The sequence below is a fragment of the Brassica napus genome, chromosome C4 (genome assembly GCF_020379485.1).
Source record: "Brassica napus cultivar Da-Ae chromosome C4, Da-Ae, whole genome shotgun sequence".
In the NCBI taxonomy this organism is placed as follows: Eukaryota; Viridiplantae; Streptophyta; class Magnoliopsida; order Brassicales; family Brassicaceae; genus Brassica; species Brassica napus.
In genome coordinates, this window is record NC_063447.1 from 31,995,797 (window position 1) to 32,015,190 (window position 19,394).

Sequence of the window (19,394 nt, forward strand, 5' to 3'; positions counted from 1 at the left end):
TTTTAATTAAATATTATATTTTGATTAAATATTAGATAATTCAGATAATTCTAAATATTTTTGGTTATAGTAATTCAGCATTTTTGTGTATTTGTTTTTTTCGGTAGGGAATTTAGGTTTAGAAATAGTATTTTTAAATTATTTGATTATTTTAAAACTAAATAAAATTTTGTTCCGGTTCGTTTATGGTTCTTTAGTTTTAGAGATAGGATCTGTCCGGATAGTTGGTAGGATTCAATGTTTTAAGAGTGACATGTATAATAAACACAACATGATACATAAAATATATTTATATTTACAAATTATAAAAAAAAAACAATGACACTAATATAATTTAGCAAGTATTCTATTTAATTTATAAATATGATATATCTAGAATCCTCGAAAAATGTATTCTTATTGTCGAGAACAAAGATTTGTTATGATATATCTAGAATCCTCAAAAAATGTATTCTTATTGTCAAGAACAAAGATAATTATTTGTAGAACACGTAAGATAAACCAAAAGATGCAAAAAATATTTAAATTGTAGCAAAGCTAATTATTGTGAATAACAAAAATAAAATGCATAGTTAAAAATAATAATCATAAGGAATCACACCTTCAAACCGCACCCTTTCACCTTCTTCTCAGACACAAGTGTAGTTTATCACAAATTTCTCCCGCACCACTTTCTATTTTTATTTTATTATTATTTTTCTATTAAATGTAATAACAAAAGAGGTTTGGTGAATGGTGACATTTTTAGACCGCTATATGCTTCTTCCCGTCCTGCTTGAAACATTCAGAGCCTAAATTTTACTAGGGGGTTTTTTACTATTCCTCCACTAAACAATCAAGATTTTAATCAAATCAATTTAAATATTTGAGAAGTTGTTTTTCAAAAAACAGTAGGAGATCCGTGACCCCGTAACTTCCGTCTGCCCCTGATTATGCATATTTTTTTTTGTAACATATACCAACGATTACACACACAAGGCTATTTAACTTATTCTGACTGATGCGTTTAAACATACAACCATTTGTAAAATCAACATATTACCGTCAATTTCGGTAGTGCAACACTAGTTTATAAACATTTTAATCAAAAATATAGCTTTAAGATCAACGAAAAAAGAAGGAGAAAAGAAACATTATCAGAATGAATCTGACAGACAATAAAACGATCATTTAATATACTGATAATTAATGGTTAATTTTGTTGCAACAAAACAGTAATTTGTTTTACTGAGAGTATCTCAAAAAAAAAACTTTATTTCGAAGTTTCCAAAACTCTATATTTGAAGTTCAAAAGTGTTCTTCTCTAAAAACAAAACTTCAAACGTAACTTCAAAACAATTTGTATTTTATATTATGGTCCTTATATTTGTCATAACTAATTTGAATTAATAAAACTTTTATAAATAACTAGCACATATATAAACATATTACAACAATATTAATTAATAAAATATTATATTAAAATATAAAATTTTAAACAAAATAACTTAATTAATATTAAACTTCAAGCAAATTGGAAAATATTTGAAAATTTTTAAGGTTCCGGATCAAACTTACCTGACTATTAATGTTGATGTAATATTTAAATATGTGTAATAGTTATGTCTTCATGTAATTTCTTAAAAGTTGTTTTGTTAAGTTTCTTTTGTATATTTTTGTTATCTAAATCTAGTTTTAAATATTTTAAATCTTCTTTTAAAGTTTTATTTAATTTTATGTGTAAACTTAAATTTTGTAAACAAAACTTAAAATATTTACGAGATATAATTTTATAAGTATTAAAATAAAAACAAGAAAATATTTATGAATTATAAATGTGATGTGTAATTGTAGAGACCAAAATACAAATAAAAATATGAAACTTTAAATTTGAAGTTTTGAGTAGTGAAACTTCAAATATAGAATTTCACTCTTCAAAACTTCAAATTGAAGTTTTGAAATTCTTTTTTGGAGAGCGAAAAACTTCATATTTGAAGTTATAGAGTGTCTTTTGGAGATTTTCTGAGTTAGCATAAACTTATAAGTAATTTTTAAAAGCAGTGTATCAAAGAAAAATGTACCAAACTCAAATTTATGTGTTTGCGTAACCAGTCGAAATAGTATCTAATTTTCATTGCAACCAACCAAGTTTGTCTGGCGTTGGTAGATATGCTTCCATGAAATTAGTCGGTTGGACCTCGGTCCACTCGATAACCCGACTTATAAAAAGTGTACCAAGGAGAAGGAATTGTGCACGAGAAATCATTTATAGGATAATATACTAATAAGTGGCTTCCCTAGCTTGAAACTAGAGTTTACGAAATTGGTCCCCCTCATCTTTAACAAGAACTTTTAGTACACCTAGTGTACTAGTTGTTTATGAAACAATATCTATATATATAGTAGATTATTATTACCAAGCATAACCACTTCTTCTCTACTGCATGCAAACCATCAAAAGTTGCAGATAAGTCACAACATGGCTTCTTCTACATCATCCTCGTTACCAAATCATAAGTTCCGGATCAAACTATTGTTCTTCATGATCTTAAACCTCTTCCATCTTCACACTTTAGTGTTTGCCAATTCATCAAACTCTAAGTTCTCAAAATTCTCAAGACACCCAAAATCCGAGTCATCATCATCAAGAAGAACCAAATACTCAAACGATGGGTTTCTCAACTCAGTCCAACACAGCTTGGACCAGGCTCTCGTAGCCCACTCTCTCGCCTTCAGACTCACGCTCTCGCACCGTACTTCTCAAACCCTCATGCTCGATCCTGTCAACGACTGTCTTGAGCTGCTAGACGACACACTCGACATGTTGTCTCGCATCGTCGTCAACCCTAAAGGTCACGCCAATGATGATGTCCATACGTGGCTAAGCGCTGCGTTGACCAATCAAGAGACTTGTAAGCAAAGCCTCAATGAGAAAACAAGCTTCAATAAAGGCGGGTTCACGATGGATTCAGTTGTGAGTAACCTCACCGGTTTACTGACAAGTTCACTAGACATGTTCGTTTCCGCTAAGCCGACACGTGGTGAAACTGGTGGCCGGAAACTATTGTCCGATCAGGACTTTCCGACGTGGGTTTCTTTGTCGGACCGGAGGCTTTTAGAAGCTTCGGTTTCAGAGCTGAGACCTCACGCTGTGGTGGCTGCCGATGGAAGTGGGACACACATTAGCGTAGGGGAAGCGTTGGCGTCTTTGGAGAAGGGGACTGGTGGCAGAAGCGTCATTCACTTAACAGCTGGAACCTATAAAGAGAATCTGAATATTCCGACCAAACAGAAGAACGTTATGTTGGTTGGTGACGGTAAAGGCAAAACAGTTATTGTCGGTAGCAGAAGTAACAAAGGCGGCTACAATACTTACCAAACCGCTACCGTCGGTGGGTTTTCCTTACCATTTATCATAAAAATCAGAAAATAAATTAATTTGGACAAATCTCGTTAATACTATTTTTTTCAAAGGAAAAAACATTAATTTTTTTTAATCAAAAATAGCATACATAAAAATAAACAAAATATCATTTATCAAACAGAAAAACTAAATTATCCTAAATTCTAAACCATAATGCTTACTATTGCAATCTAAAAATAAATTCAAATAAATATATGTATTTTGTATATAATTTAAATTCATGTTTTTAACTACTTTGTTTCATGGTTGAAACAAATTCAAATACATATATGTATTTTGTATATAATTCAAATTCATGTTTTTAACTACTTTGTTTCATGGTTATCTTGAGTTTTTTTTTTGAGCAATGGCTATCTTGAATTTTTAAACTTCATTATTTTAGAAGATTATTGTTTGGTTGGACATCTAGACCAATATTTTAAATTTATAGAATTTTTTTTTCACTTTTTTTGAAAATTATTTTCACTCGACCTGATTTGCCGACTAGACGCCGCCCATCTTTTTATATCATTTTCAAATTTTAATATATATATTTATCTTTAGTTAATCTTATAAGATTAGTGAATTATTATTTTTTGTAAATTTCACCTACTATTGTAGGATAAAATCTATTTTACTACTATTTTGAAGTATTTGTTAATCAACTTTATATATTTAAATTAATAATTATATATTGATCTATATATATATATAACTGCTGATTGTTGTACTTTAGGTTATACTGTAATTACTAAAATTAATTGTTACTATTTATTTTGTTAATTTATGAAAGCCGCTATGGGAGACGGATTCATAGCTCGGGACATAACTTTCGTGAACAGCGCCGGACCCAACGCGGAGCAAGCGGTAGCCTTACGGGTCGGGTCAGACAGATCCGTTGTATACCGATGCTCCATCGACGCTTACCAAGACACGCTCTACACTCTCTCCAAACGCCAATTCTACCGTGAAACCGACATAACCGGCACCGTCGACTTCATCTTCGGAAACTCCGCCGTCGTTTTCCAGAGCTGCAACATCGCGTCCCGAAAAGGCTCATCGGATCAGAACTACGTCACGGCCCAAGGACGATCCGACCCGAACCAGAATACCGGGATCGCGATTCATAATTGCAGAATAACCGGTTCGACCGGGACTTATTTGGGTCGACCGTGGAAAGAGTATTCGAGAACCGTTGTGATGCAATCGTTTTTGGACGGTTCGATTCATCCTTCGGGTTGGTCTCCTTGGTCAAGTAGCTTCGCTTTGAAGACTCTGTACTACGGAGAGTTTGGAAACTCGGGTCCTGGGTCATCGATTTCGGGTCGGGTTAGTTGGCCTGGGTACCACCCGGCGTTGACGTTGACTGAAGCTCAAGGGTTTACTGTTTCAGGGTTCATTGGCGGGACTTCGTGGTTACCATCAACCGGCGTCGTTTTCGACTCTGGTCTTTTATAATTTTATTCTCAGTATATAATGCTTCAAACCTGTTATTAATTACTCAGTGATATGGTAGAAAAGAAATTGTGATCTACTACGCTTTTATATATATTAAATGTTTCGTGTTTGGTCCACACTCTCGCATTTGTAATTTATCTTGTTAAAAGATTGGTATTGTATATATACTATAATTTTTGTAATATCGGTTGACAGACTACAAGACTATTAGTAAGTTCTAACACACTTAAAGTTTCAAAAACACTGAGAGCATATATTTTGAGGTGTCATGGATATTCATCTTCAATTTATTTACAGAGGTCTTCTCTTGCAAGACAATGGTTAAGCTGAATATAGGAATAGAGTTTGCTATCACTAGGGTAAGGGTCCTGAGAAGGCTTCTTCTTTCATGCTCTTAACGTTTTTGTTTGGTTGTAATCTACTACCTCCGTTCTCGAAAGTAAGATGTTTTAGATTTTTTTCTTGTTCCACAAAGATAGATTTTCTATATTGTTAAAGTACTTTTTTATACTTTTGAGGAACATTAATTGAGAATATTTGAATTGATTAAATTTCATTGGTGGAAAGTTATTGGAAAGTATATAATAAAGTAAAAAATAAATTAAATTATAAACATTTATTAAATTCTTAATAAGCGTGCATACTCTAGAAAATTTTAACAGATGAAGTATCTATCTATTACAACAAAGTTGGACATTCTCACTTCTCAGCGCGCCACGTCAGCGTAGGTACTTTCAAAACGTGACACGTGTGTTCTTTTAAAGTTGACGCTTTTCTTCACATAACGAAACACTATAATGATCTTTGAAGCCTACTTCCGGCCCACTTCTCTTTCTTAAGCTGTTGTCTTCTCCATTCCCTTTTTGCAGAGCAGCTGTGTAACGTAAGTGTAACGTTTCTATTCCTCATTGAAAGTTTTCATTAGAGCATGTTCATTGCAATAACCCTTAAATGGGTTCTTAGGCAATATTTTAGTATTAAAATTAAGTTGAGATTATGTTAAAAAACATCTAAAATTAGTCCTCCATTAGTAGTTTCTTAAGTTAAAGATTCTTTAAAAAAAATGCCAAGAGTGGGTTTGTATCAAAAGAATGCCAAGTCTCAAACTGCAAAACATATCCAAGCATATCAGACTATTGATTCCATTTTTAGAATAGATAATACATTGAGACTAACAATTCTCTTACAACGTTTAAGAAGAAGTGACTAATACGCTTTGGTGATCTAGGAACTAAAATAGGCTCCCATACTCTCTCCAACCTATGATCAAACAAGAAGGCAAGGTTTAGACAGAACATGTGAGATGATTGATAAATAAATACTAACAAAGCTGAACTCTTACCTGTAATGCAGGCGCTCAAAACCAGTATTTGATCCTAAACCAGAAAGACCAAGACTTTGAAGACCATTGGGAGTGAGGATGCCTCCTGATGGCAGAGGTACCTAAAGACAGAGAAACAGAGACAAGTAAGTAACTTAAAATAAAGTGGTCAATGGATTTGCTAGAGCCATTGATATAGCATTTGCTAACGCACATCCTATGTTTTGAAGCTCTATGTAGTTTCTCAGGTTTGCTCCCCGTAGAATCTCTTTGTATTATCTCAGCTTTTCCCTTCTTTGAAGTTGTAAGCAACCAGCTTAACACAAAAACAGTAATCAGCCAATCCACATTCTTAACATGTTGAAACTTGAATCCTTTGAATGGAGTGTGTTGCGGAACAAGAGTATCTATGTCCGTGACTTGTTCCAACACCATTAGAACCATACAACCATGTAATTTCTTTCCATAAAAGTCTTCCAACAGAATCTGGAAAGGAACTCCTCTTCCCAAAGTTGTTTTTATATATCTGAACCAGACTTCATTCTCTGTGCAATCATCTTTAAGGCTATGTCCTGAGAACGTCAAACAACTTCCAAGCTGTTCCTCTGGATTTATTTTGAACTTGAATCGCCGAGACTTTGACCACTTTTGCTTCCTCTTGGTTCTCTACCATCCTTCTCGATGAGACAAAGTCTCTTCTTTCAGCTGAGTGCGGTGCTTCTCATTCTTGCACAGCTCGTCTAAATCCCTTTCAAGATCAGATGCAAACTCTTTCATATTATCAACTACAAACCTGTCTCACTCTGTTTCTGTTCAGATGCAGAGCCCTTCATCGGAGTTAACTACGGTCAAGTCGCCGACAACCTCCCTCCGCCTTCTGAAACCGCCAAGCTCCTCCAATCCACTTCAATCCAGAAGGTAAGACTCTATGGCGCCGATCCCGCCATCATCAAAGCCTTAGTCGAGGCTACCTCTGACAAATCTTCGGGGAAGATACAACCCAAATCTGATGTCGATTTGAACTTTTGTTTTTCTCCCAATGCCAATTCAACACGCGTCCAGAAGAACTGTTCCTTCAAGTGCTTAATTAAGAACCGCGTCTTAATTTAATTGCCATTTTTTATTTATTTTAATTACCCATTTATTTATACTAAGAACCACCCTTAAGAGCTTCCAATAAACATATTCTTAGAGCACTTTTAATGGGAATTCTATCCATTGAAGTTCTAAATATGAATATGTGTGTATGTATATATTGTATATGTGTATGTAGTTGTGGATATAGGTTCTACACTATTCAGTGTAGTGGACTACACAACTACATACACATATATATATTAATATATACATGAACACGTATTTATATTTAGAACTCTCTTAGTCTTAATTATATCTTTGTTGCCATCTCTCCCATTACACTGATATTTATTACTTTGGATGAAGACCTCCAAATCTCATTGCTTCACCATATTCTTTAGACGATGGTGACCTGTCCAATCAAGATTTCCGATTTGAAGACTGGTCGTGCTTCTCAGACGGTGGTGACGCGTTTCCTTCCTTTTTGGAAGGCACACAACGTAAAGAAAGGGGAGAGCTAACGGGTGTTGACATGCCCCACACTGATGAAAAGGTAAGTACGCCTCCTGATCTTGCCTCACATTTATCCTCTTATTCTCAACTGCTCACACAAATGATGTTCGGTTACAATATCCATGTTCTTTATCTAGAACTTCCCTGATCTGTAGAGAAGCCTTTCTTGCCGTGGCAGCATTGTACTGCTTGGTCTCTTTGATCTTCATTTGTAATAGTTAGTTCTTATTGTTGTTATTGGTGTTCTGTAGATTGCAGTCAAGAGATAATTTTTGCTGTAGAAGTCGACATTCTAGGCTGTGTTCGCCACAAAAATCTATTGAGTGCAAGAGGTTACTGTGCAGAAGGACAAGAAAGACTCATTGTGTATGAGTACATGCCAAATTTGAGCTTGGTTTTGCTTCTTCATTCATCTCAGCCGCTCTTTGATTGAACCAGGCAGATGAAAATTGCAGTAACCTCGGCTCATGCTATAGCGTAAGTCTTCAGGATCAAGACGGTTTATATATTTATTGCCAATTATCTTCCATTTGACTGACTATTTGTTTCTCAAATTGTTGTTTTATACAAATAGTGTTGGTGTTCTTTTGCTGGAGTAGGTGACTGGTAAGAGACCTATAGAAAGGCTCAACCAAACGAGGTATACCAAATGGTTTTCACCTCTGGTTTACGATAAGAAATATGGTGAAATTGTGGATCAAAAGCTAAATGAGAAGTATGTGGATGAGGAGCTGGAAAAGGTAATTTTTGTACGACTTATGTGTGCTCAGAGTGAGACCGAGAGTAGACCAACAATCTCTGAGGTTGTGGAGATGCTGATGAATAATCTTAAGGAGAAAATGGCTACCACTCATTAAAAATACAATGGAGGTTGAAGCTATAGATGAAAGCTCAGATTTTCTTTCCGAAGATAAATATCATTAAAAAAAAACAAGAATTGACAATAATCTGGTTTTGGTTTTCTTCAATTCTGTCTTTTGCAAGTTTATATCTGTCTCATTCTTTTGTTTTTTTAAGCTCAGAGATTCACGCAGTTTTTTTAATCTGTCTTTTGCAAGAATCTGGTTTTGGTTTTCTTCAGTTTCAACATTTGATTTTAATCATTCATGATTGAACCTTAATAGTTGTAAAGGAGTGTAATGGAGTACATACTTGGTCTTTATGAAAATAAAAATCTTTTTTTTCCTGATAAAAACACTACAGCATTTAATCATACAGCCTTGAGTTTTGTAAACTTGCAAGATTCAGTTGGAAGTTAAATCAACCACGGGAAAGCGGCATTGCAAACTGATTCATTTGTCGGATTGGCGAGTCCCAAGAACCATGAACGGGAAGATCACAGTCAAGGAAACACCTAGAGAAGCAATCCCATAGGAAGCTGAATCTGGTTCGGTTAAGTTACACTGTAGGCTCTCTGAAAAATGCTTAACACTCATTTTCACAGACTGAGCATCTTCTCTACCAATCAATCTCTCTGACCGAACATGAATAGTTAAATAATCATATCCTCACATTATTTGTTTTCCTCTCTATCTCCCAATCACTCTCTCCTGACATAAACACACAAAGTCTGAAACCGAAAATCAACACAAAGTACAAAACAATAACCAACAAGAGTTCTAGACTTACTCTAAAGACAACCAAGAATCTCAACTGTTCTTCTCTAAAGAGAACTAAGAGCAACATTATTGGTAGGACTAATTTTTGAGTCCTTAGGTTAATTTATTATTATTTGTATGGTAAGAAACAAAGCTAAGAAACAATCTCAAAAGTGTAGATTATTGGTAGGACTTTTTGTTGTTCCTTAGTAAATTAATTGTTTATTTTTAATAAGTAATGACCTATAAAAGATAAGTTTAAAATAAAACATATAACATTAAAATTGAAAACATAAGGAAATAACAAAGTTGCCAAAATACAATCCCGAGTCATTACATAAGTTTCATACAATCCCGAGTTTCATACAATCCTAATCATAAGAAAAATACAACTTGATCAGTTTAAACATGATACAATACCGAGTTTCATAAAATCCGAATCATTACATAACATACACCTTGATCAGTTTACTTAAAAATGAGGACCAAACCTATTACAACAAACACAATAACCACTACACCAACAACGAATTCAAAGCCATGCGTAAACCTTGATTTCTTCTTAGCTAAATCACACACTATCTGCTCAAGTTTAACCAGCTTCTGCTCAGTGTCATTATGGAGTTCCTTAAAGTGGGTAAGTTGTGTCTCATAGTAACTCAAGAAGGTTAGGAAATCTACCTTTTCAGCCAGCTGCCCGGTCTGTGTTTGCATCGCTCTCATCTCCTCCATAACCGCCACATCCCACCATTTCCAAACATGGCACTCTCCATCGTCAGCATTCTCACAGGTGTAGTATCTTCTGCCTGGATCATTTCTTGTGTACGATGTTGCTACAAGAGGGTCACCACCACAATAGCATGTCTTCGGGAATCCAAACTCAACCTCAGGTTGCGGAGGGTACTGAAGACGCTGGGCATTATTGTAGCTAATCTCAGCTTGGTCCAGCAGAATATCAGCTTCTGTTTGGCTGTAGCCACTGTCTGCTGAGCCTAAACCATACTCCTCCGACTCAGAAGGCTGTGTATAGCTATAATCTTATTTTAAAATTTTTATATTATATTATTTTATCTTTAAAATTTGCTTTTATCAAAATAAATATGAAATATTTATGAGATATAAAAAATTTAAGGATTAAAAAATTGGTGATTTGCCAAAAATGACTCAAAACTTGATTTTGAATACAAAAGTGTACCCCAAATTCAATCAAAAGCAAAAGTAACCCAAAATCCTAGTGAAATTACAATAGCCCTCTTATGAACAAACAAAAAACTTGTATTCAATTTTACCATTATAACCCTCCGTTAGAGAAGACTTCTTTGTAAGTCTTCTCTATGATGACTTTTTTGTAAGTCTTCTCGTTCAGTAGATCTTAAAAATAACTTTATAATTTTATAAAAAATATTTTGATGGGTTAAAAATTAAAATCATGTGATAATAAACATTTCACAATGATGTAAATTTAGTTCATCTGAAATTGAATTATTTTCAACATAGATGAGTGAATGTATATTGGCTCATGAGTAATTGGTTTAGGGTTTGGTAACATATGTTATAGTATTGTATGTATCTTTAGGGTTAGATTCTGAAATTTTACTTTCATTTTTTTCTTTTTCAAATTGACTCATATATGTTTAGTAACTATCTAATAACTTGATTTAAACACGTTCTAAGTTTTTTTTTTAAGTTTAAGAAAATATTTTTTGCATAGTTAATTGATTTTAGGGTCTGGAAGACTCACATAAGACTTAAAAAGAAGTCTTAAGACACATTCCGCCTAAATTTTAGTAGAATTTATGGTTTCCCCCTAAATTTTGGAATAATTTAGGTTTCCCGCCTAAATCAAGTCTTCCATAAGTCTTCCAGGAGTCTTCCATAAGTCTTTCAGGAGTCTTCCAGAAGTTTTCAAGAGAAAGTCTTCTCATGTATTAGATCTTAATAATAATTTAATTTTTTTATAAAAAAATATTTTCATGGGTTAAAATTTGAAATCATGTAATAATAAACATTTTTCAATGATGTAAATTTAGTTTATCAGAAATTGAATTATTTTCAACATAGATGAGTGAATGTAGATTGGTTCATGAGTCATTAGTTTAGGGTTTAGTAACATATGTTATAGTATTGTTGATATCTTTAGGGTTAGATTTGAAATCTTATCTTCATTTTTTTCCGTTTTCAAATTGACCTATATATGTTTAGTAACTATCTAATAATTTGAGTTAAACACTTTCTAAGTTTTTTTAAGTTTAAAAAGGTTTCTTTGCATAGTTATTTGAATTTAGGGTCTAGAAGACTCACAGAAAAGATAAAAAGAAGTCTTCTGACACCTCACGCCTAAATTTAAGTTAAATTAAGGGTTCCCGCCTAAATTTTGGAATAATTTAGACTTCCCACCTAAATCAAAGTCTTCCATAAGTCTTCTATGAGTCTTACATAAATCTTCCATAAGTCTTCAAGAAGTCTTCTTGGTCAAAAATATTTAACTTAATTTGAATTTTTGTCTCCATATATAAAGAAAATTTACATATTATCTTTCTTCCTCTCAAATGACTGCAACAAAAATGTAATGTTTCTCACTCTAAAACTCTCCAACCTCTCTCCAATCTCTTTGAACATCAAAACACCAAACTTTATATTCATTTCTCACTTGTTCTTATGTCTTATCACAAATTTATCTTCTTTTTGCAGGTTTTTCATTACATGATTCTCATCTTTCACTCTTTTAAAGGTAGATCTCTAAATTTTGGATATGAATTTATGTGTGTGTTTATATGTTAGATTCTAAAAAGCTATAGATTCAACATAGTGTGACTGTTTTGTTTATTTTGTAAGCATAAAATTTTCATTTTGAAGTTTTTTTCGGTTTTGAAGTCATTTGAATGTTTTTGAATTTGCAGGTTTTTCCAGATCTGAGAGACTTTGAAAAACTTCTCAGAAGACTCTCGGAAGACTTCTCAGAAGACTCTCGGAAGACTTCTCAGAAGACTCTCGGAAGACTTCTCAGAAGCCTTCTTAGAAAGTCTTCTAATGCATTTTATGCTAGAAGACTTCCCACGAAATCTTCAGGAAGTCTTCTGCCTAAAGTGGTATAAATTTTGGATATGTATTTTGTGTGTTTTATATATTAGATTCCAAATTTTTTTAGATCCAACCTAATGTGACTGTTTTGTTTATTATCTAAAAAATTATTTTTGAAGTCTTCTCTATTTTAAAGTCATTTGAATGCTTTTGAATATGCAGATTTTTTCAGATCTGAGACAAATTTTGGAAGACTTCTGGGATAATTCTTAGAAGACTCTCGGAAGACTTCTTGAGAAATCTTCTTGAGAAATCTTCTAATGTATTTTATGCTAGAAGACTTCCCACGAAATCTTCAGAAAGTCTTCCAAAATCTTCTGCCCAAAGTGGTACAAAGAGATGATGTGAAGTAGAGTCCAAACTTATCTATGTTGAGGAATAATATCTAGCTGTGTAATAATTTTGTTTATGGTCTTTTTATTATTTGTATGTGTAATATTTTAGTTGTGTGTCAGGATAGTCAGAGGTCCACTACTGGTTTTGCTATGTTTCTTGGTTCCTCTTTGATCACTTGGCGATCTAAGAAACATGCCACTGTCTCTTGCTTATCCGCAGAGGCTTTTTCCTACGGTCGAGTCATCTTTCGTACTACGGCGCTCCAATGAACAAGAGTTCCCCGCCTTTGTATATTTAGAAGAGTAGTCGGGAGTTACATTCGTAACTTAATGTTATGTTCACGCATTATATCTAAACTTTAAGAGATGTTAATCAAAAGAACGGTAAATATGTTCATGTTTTGCCAAAAGTACTTGACTTCATTAAAGTTATTGATGCAACATACCAAAAAATATATGCGTTTGCGGGATACTTATGACTGATTAACTACCAAATACAACAACGGTTAAATAATAAATTAATAATATTTAAATTTTATATAATTATAAAAATATCAAATCATAATATTATAATAAATATGAAAATTATATTTAGAAAGTTATAGTTTAAAATTTTGAAAATTATAGAAATTTTTTATTTTATTTTTTAATATTAATTAAATATAATAGATATATTTTAGTATTTTTATAATTCCAATTTAAAATTTTTATTGAATATTTTTATTTATGTATTTATATAGTTTTTGAAAAAAAAGAAAAAGAAACTATCCTCTCGCAATCGCAAACGCTAGCTGGAACCAGATTTTGATTTTAAGAGGTTCGAAGCGGTTTAAAGCGATTTGTAGCGGTTTGTATGATTGTTTCGAAACGTTGTCAACCGTTACCAACCGCAAAAGCTGCGTTTGCGGGTGGTAGCGGAAAAATCAGTCAAGCCCTAACTAGTGAGAGTATATGATTAAAAAAATCGGCCTAGGAGTATATATCTGAGCAATTTATTCATCGATAAATCATTCCACCTAACGGCTAACGCACATGGAAAAATTAATTCGGAATTAATGAGATGGGTATTATTTTCTGGGATCTCTTGGAGCATTTCTAACTTATAACACTATTTTAATATAATTTTAGCACTTAAACTTTTTTCTTTTCCAACTATAACACCAAAATTTACATCAAAACAATATTTTTATTTTATATTAATAAATTAAAAATTTACTACTACTTAATATATATAATAAACAAAATTTGTTATGTAATTATATTGAACAAATATATATCACATAGGATTGTTATTTAAACAAATAAATATTTACAATTTTAACATATAATAATATTAAAATAATAAATTAAAATAAATTATTTCAATATATGTAATATATTGATTTTATATATTGAATTTACTATTTTATATTGTATTATTTTGTCATTAATAATTATTAAACTAATATTTTATTAATAAAAGCAAGTAAATAGTGTTTAATATTATGAAAAGTAAAGCGTGAACATTGTTTGGCGCTGTGAACAATGATACACCAAATATTGTGTGGTACTGTAACTTTACATTAAAATGGTATGATTTTTGTATTTGGGTTGGAGTGGTTTTAGCGTAAAAACTAGTAAAAACTACGCTAAAATTGGGTCGAAGATGATCCGAACACTCATAATATTTAATGGTGCTGCACACGTCATTCGTACTCGTCACTGCTATTCACTGACTTGGACCTGCCGGGAACAATTGAATGCCGCAGCTAATACTGAAAGAGAAGTACGTACTTGTCGTCCTCGAATTAAAAAAACTCAATAAGGTTTATAATGTAGCCATTTGGATTGTAACTGTGTAAAATTTTTTTGACGACAATAGATAAAATGTTGATATGCCTTAAATCTGGGTGTTACATCTAAGCGATGGATGTTACATCACGTACATCATACCGACTCGGTTGCATCAAAAGCATTGCATCAAGTTATTATGGATGTTACATCTGATCGTGGACTTAAGCTCATGAGTCCGTTTAGTCTAGGGTTTTAGATGCGAGATATTACTATATATATCTTGTATTCGAAGTAACCCTGAACTTGCACTTTGTAAGCTCAATATCGCCTCCAATAATAAGATCTTTCTTTGCCCGTAGACGTAGCCCTAGGGGTGAACCACGTTAAATATATATGTCGTAGTTACATCGCTTTTATTCATCTGTTTCCGCATCTGTTCCTTCTCATGTTCGTTACAACAAACTGGTATCAGAGCTCGGGGTTTGTGATCTGGTGAGAAGATGTCTGGAATAATCGCGAAGATCGACAAGTTTGAATGGAGAAATAGCTTCAGTCTTTAGCAGATCAAGATGCAGGCGTTGCTGAAGCAACAAGGCATCTGGGGACCATTGTCAGAGAAGAAATCTGAAGCAGCTGATTTGGAGGCTCTGGAAGAGAAGGCGTTCTCAACAATTTTGTTGTGTCTAGCAGACGAGATTATCATCGAAGTATCGGATGAGAAAATGGTTGCTAGTTTGTGGCAGAAGTTGGAGAGTTTGTACATGACAAAATCTCTGACGAAGAAGCTACTTCTGAAGCAACGCCTCTTTGCCTTGCGTATGCAAGAAGGTATTGAGCTTCGCGACCATCTTGACAAGCTAAATTCGATATTACTGGAGCTGCGTAACATCGATGTTAAGGTGGAGGATGAAGACGCGACACTAATCATGTTGGTATCTCTGCCGAACTCCTTCGAGAACTTCGTGCAATTGTTCCTTGTTGGAAAAGATACAGTGAAACTGGAAGAAGTTAGGTCCGCGTTTCATAGTCGGGAATTGCGCCATAAGGCATCCAGCTCAGGGACATACAATCAAGCATCGGGGTTGTTTGTTAGTGGTGTGAAGAGACATGGGAACAGAAGGACTTCAAAAGATAGGAAGTCGTTTCCAAGGGGTCCTAAAGCATCTGATATTTGCAACTATTACAATGAGAAGGGACATTGGAAGTCATACTGTCCCAAGATGAAGAAGCAACGGTTTGGGTCTGTTGCAGTAGCCGAGGATGAAACCAAGTCTGACGACGACATCGCTCTTGTTGTGCACGGACACACACACTCTTCTGATGTGTGGGTTCTTGATACGGGAGCATCCTACCATATGACACCGAGGAGAGAGTGGTTTTCAGAGTACACAGAGGTACTTGACAACAAGATTAAGATGGCAAACGACTTTACCTGCAAGATTGTTGGGATCGGCTCAATCAAGCTCAGGACACATGATGGTAGATTCTGCACATTGAACAAGGCTAGGCATGTTCCATCAATGACGAAGATTTGATATCCGTGAGTCTTCTGGACAGCAGAGAGTTCAAATATTCGGGCGGCGATGGAGTTCTGAATGTCTACAGGGGTTCTGATGTGATTCTTAAGGGTTTCATGAACGGTACTCTGTATTTGCTGAAGGGTACAATAGTTTACCGGTTCAGCAAATGTTGCATCGCCAGAGATCCCAGAGAAATATATGACTAAGCTATGTAATATGAGGCTTGGTCATATGGGTGAGCGTGGGATGCAACATCTGTCGAAGCAAGATATGCTTCATTCTGATATTGGTTTGGAACTCTGCTCGGAAGAGTTCAAACAGTTTTGTAAGGATGCAACATCTGCCAAGCATCTTACAGACATGGGAACACCACAGCGGGATGGTGTTACAAAATGGATAAAACAGATAATGCTAAGAGAGCGATGTGCATGCTCTCGAGTGCTGGTTTGGAGAAGCGGTTTTGGGCTGAAGCTGTCAACACGGCTTGCTACTTGATAAATTTTGGTCCCCACACAGACATCGAGTGCAGGATACCTTCTGAAGTGTGGTCAGGTAGATCTGCTGATTATTCACTTCTAAGAGTGTTCGGTTGCACTGTTTACTATCTTGTAAGTGAACGTAAACTAGAGCCGAGAGCAAGGAAGGGAGTTTTTATGGGCTACGGCGATGGAGTCAAGGGATACAGGGTCTGGTCTCCATCAGAAAACCGAGTGATTCTAAGCAGGAATGTTGTTTTCGATGAAGCATCTATGGTTAGAAGCTCATGGTCCAGTTCTGAAGCAGAGAAAGGTAGCACTGATAAACAGGTGGAGCTGCAAGATGATCATGACGTGATCAATGTGCAGGAACACACAGAAAATCAAGAGGAGCGTGTAGAAGAAGTTCAGTTGGAGTCTACGGAGACTCAACCGCCTGATGCTACGAAGCGTAGCATCGTGAAGGATCGACCAAGAAGGGTTGATGTCAGGCCACCAGAGAGATATCGTTTTGATGATATGGTGGGTTATGCACTTCAGGTTGCAGAGGAAGTGGATACGTATGAACCATCCACTTACATGGAAGTTGTTTCCTGTCCCGAGGATGAGAAATGGCATGCAGCAATGGGAGACAAAATGGAGTCTCATGAGAAGAATCATACATGGGATTTGGTCACATTACCACCAGGGAGAAGAGTTGTTACATGCAAGTGGATCTACAAGATTAAGGATGGAGCATCGCCGACAGAAGGAGTTAAGTATAAATCTCGGGTTGTTGCAATAGGTTTTAGTCAGAGAGAGGGAGTAGACTACAATGAGATATTTTCACCAGTGGTCAGACATACTTCCATCAGAGTGTTGCTAGCGCTGGTAGCACGTCAGGACTTGGAGCTTGAGCAACTCGATGTGAAGACTGTGTTTCTTCATGGAGAGCTTGAGAAGGAGATATACATGACTCAGCCGGATGGTTTCCAAGTTCCTGGAAAAGAAGACTATGTGTGTAAGCTTCGTAAGTCCCTTTATGGACTTAAGCAGTCTCCCAGACAATGGTACAAGAGATTCGACAGCTATGGGGTTTAGAGACTGAATATTTCTGTGTTATTATTAATTATCAAGGGGTTCCTTTATATAAGGATTACAAGATGAAGATAAATGGAAAGTATCCAAAACCTAAACTCACTAGGATTAGAAAAACTACTAATACATAATAATGGAAACATTACATCTACTAGGAAAAAGGAAAGAGTTTCCTTTTCTCCAAGCTTTGTGGCCGTCTCTCTCTCCTGAAGTCGGCTCTCTCTCTCCTCTCTCTAGGGCTTCGGCCATCTCTCCATCTTCTAGGTATTGGGCCGGTCTCGGTCCGGGCCTGGTTAATGGCAATCCACTCCATGATTTATAACAAATTTAATATTTTGTTCTACAAAAAATAGAATTGACATTCTACACATTAGAAAATATAATACACTTTTTCGTTGAATCTAATATGTTTAGATCGTGATCTACGTAAATAATAGTAATCTAAAAATATTTGAAAAACACATTCCGCGCTTAACTTATCGTTCTAAAATTTGTAGAATCTGGAATCTACAGATTACTATAAATCTAAAACCTGTAGAAATCAAAATCTACACATTACTATAAATCTAAAACTAGTAGAAATCGATTTCAAACATGTTTACCGTGTTCTACATATAGTAGAATACAAATTCTACGGATAAAGATAACAAGTTCCAAAAAAATAGGAAGAGAATATTTGGAAATATTCAGTTTCTTTATATTTATTAAATTGATTATTTAAAAAAAAAAGAAAATCGTGATTTATAAAATCAATTTTAAAATTAAAAAAATTAAAACATCGATTTGGAAACCGTTTGGTCTGAACCGGTCGATCCTGATCTGAACCGGCAAAAGACTTTTATACTCTTGTTCTCTCTACATATAATAAATCGTTATTTAAATAAAAATTAATAATTTTTTTTTATGTTTTCGAATTATATTTTTTCAAATTCGAACTTTTTTATAAAAAAAAAATTGATTTTTTTCAATTTTTTATATATTTTTAAGTATTTATTTATATATTTATTAGAATCTTAAATGGGCAAATCTCCAAAATAGCATCTTCCTAAGTTTATATCACAAAAATAGCACTCAAAAACTAAAATGACCAAAATAGCATTTTATCTTTTGAAAATTTTAATTTTTTTTATTTTTCAAAATTTGATATCTTATCCCCAAAACCTTATTTCTCAACTCTAAACCCTAAACCCTAAACTCTAAACCCTAAACCCTAAACTCTAAAACCTAAACCCTAAACCCTAAACTCTAAACCCTAAACTCTAAACCCTAAACCCTAAACTCTAAATCCTAAACTCTAAACTCTAAACCCTATACCCTAAATCCTAAACCCCACCCTTTAATTCTAAACCCTAAATTTGTGACTTTTGATAAAACATTAAGTGCTATTTTTGTGACTTTTGACCTTGAGTGCTAGTTTGGGAACAAAAACTTGATTTAGTGCTATTTTTGTCTTTTTCTCATCTTAAATTCCACATTCCAAAAATCATAATCCACCCCTCAACTATAAATTAAAAGTCTAGATTAATTAACTCTATGGGTATAAGTGTCTTTCAACCTTCGTTAAAAGTGAGGGTAAAAGTGGTTAGTGTAAACATGAAAAGTGGTACTAGGAAAGTGGTACTTGTGTCAATTTTCTTTTTTTTTTGGGGATTTTTAACATTTTTTTAAATTATTTTATTTAAAAAATTATATTTTAATATTTAATATTTATTTATTAATTGTAATTTCGAATTTTTAATTGAAATTAAGGACAATATTGCCATTTTGAAAATATTTAGACTAA

General features: G+C 34.1%; 1 protein-coding gene and 1 pseudogene across 1 annotated transcript; one reads left to right on the plus strand and one right to left on the minus strand.

Annotated features, from left to right (window-relative positions):
• Positions 1-2,238: 2,238 nt before the first annotated feature.
• LOC106415373 (probable pectinesterase/pectinesterase inhibitor 35) lies at positions 2,239-5,022 on the plus strand. Its single transcript, XM_013856054.3, has 2 exons — positions 2,239-3,371; positions 4,176-5,022. Exons 1-2 carry the CDS (start codon positions 2,459-2,461, stop codon positions 4,838-4,840), a joined length of 1,578 nt encoding a protein of 525 aa, XP_013711508.1. The 5' UTR covers positions 2,239-2,458; the 3' UTR covers positions 4,841-5,022.
• Positions 5,023-5,405: 383 nt separating this feature from the next.
• On the minus strand, positions 5,406-10,390 carry LOC106413999 (annotated as a pseudogene).
• Between the last annotated feature and the right edge of the window lie 9,004 nt (positions 10,391-19,394).

Coding starts and splice junctions, on each gene's coding strand:
- LOC106415373 (XM_013856054.3), top strand. CDS start 2,459: ATGGCTTCTTCTACATCATCCTCGTTACCAAATCATAAGTTCCGGATC. Junction 3,372..4,175: donor TTACCAAACCGCTACCGTCG/GTGGGTTTTCCT, acceptor AATTTATGAAAG/CCGCTATGGGAGACGGATTC.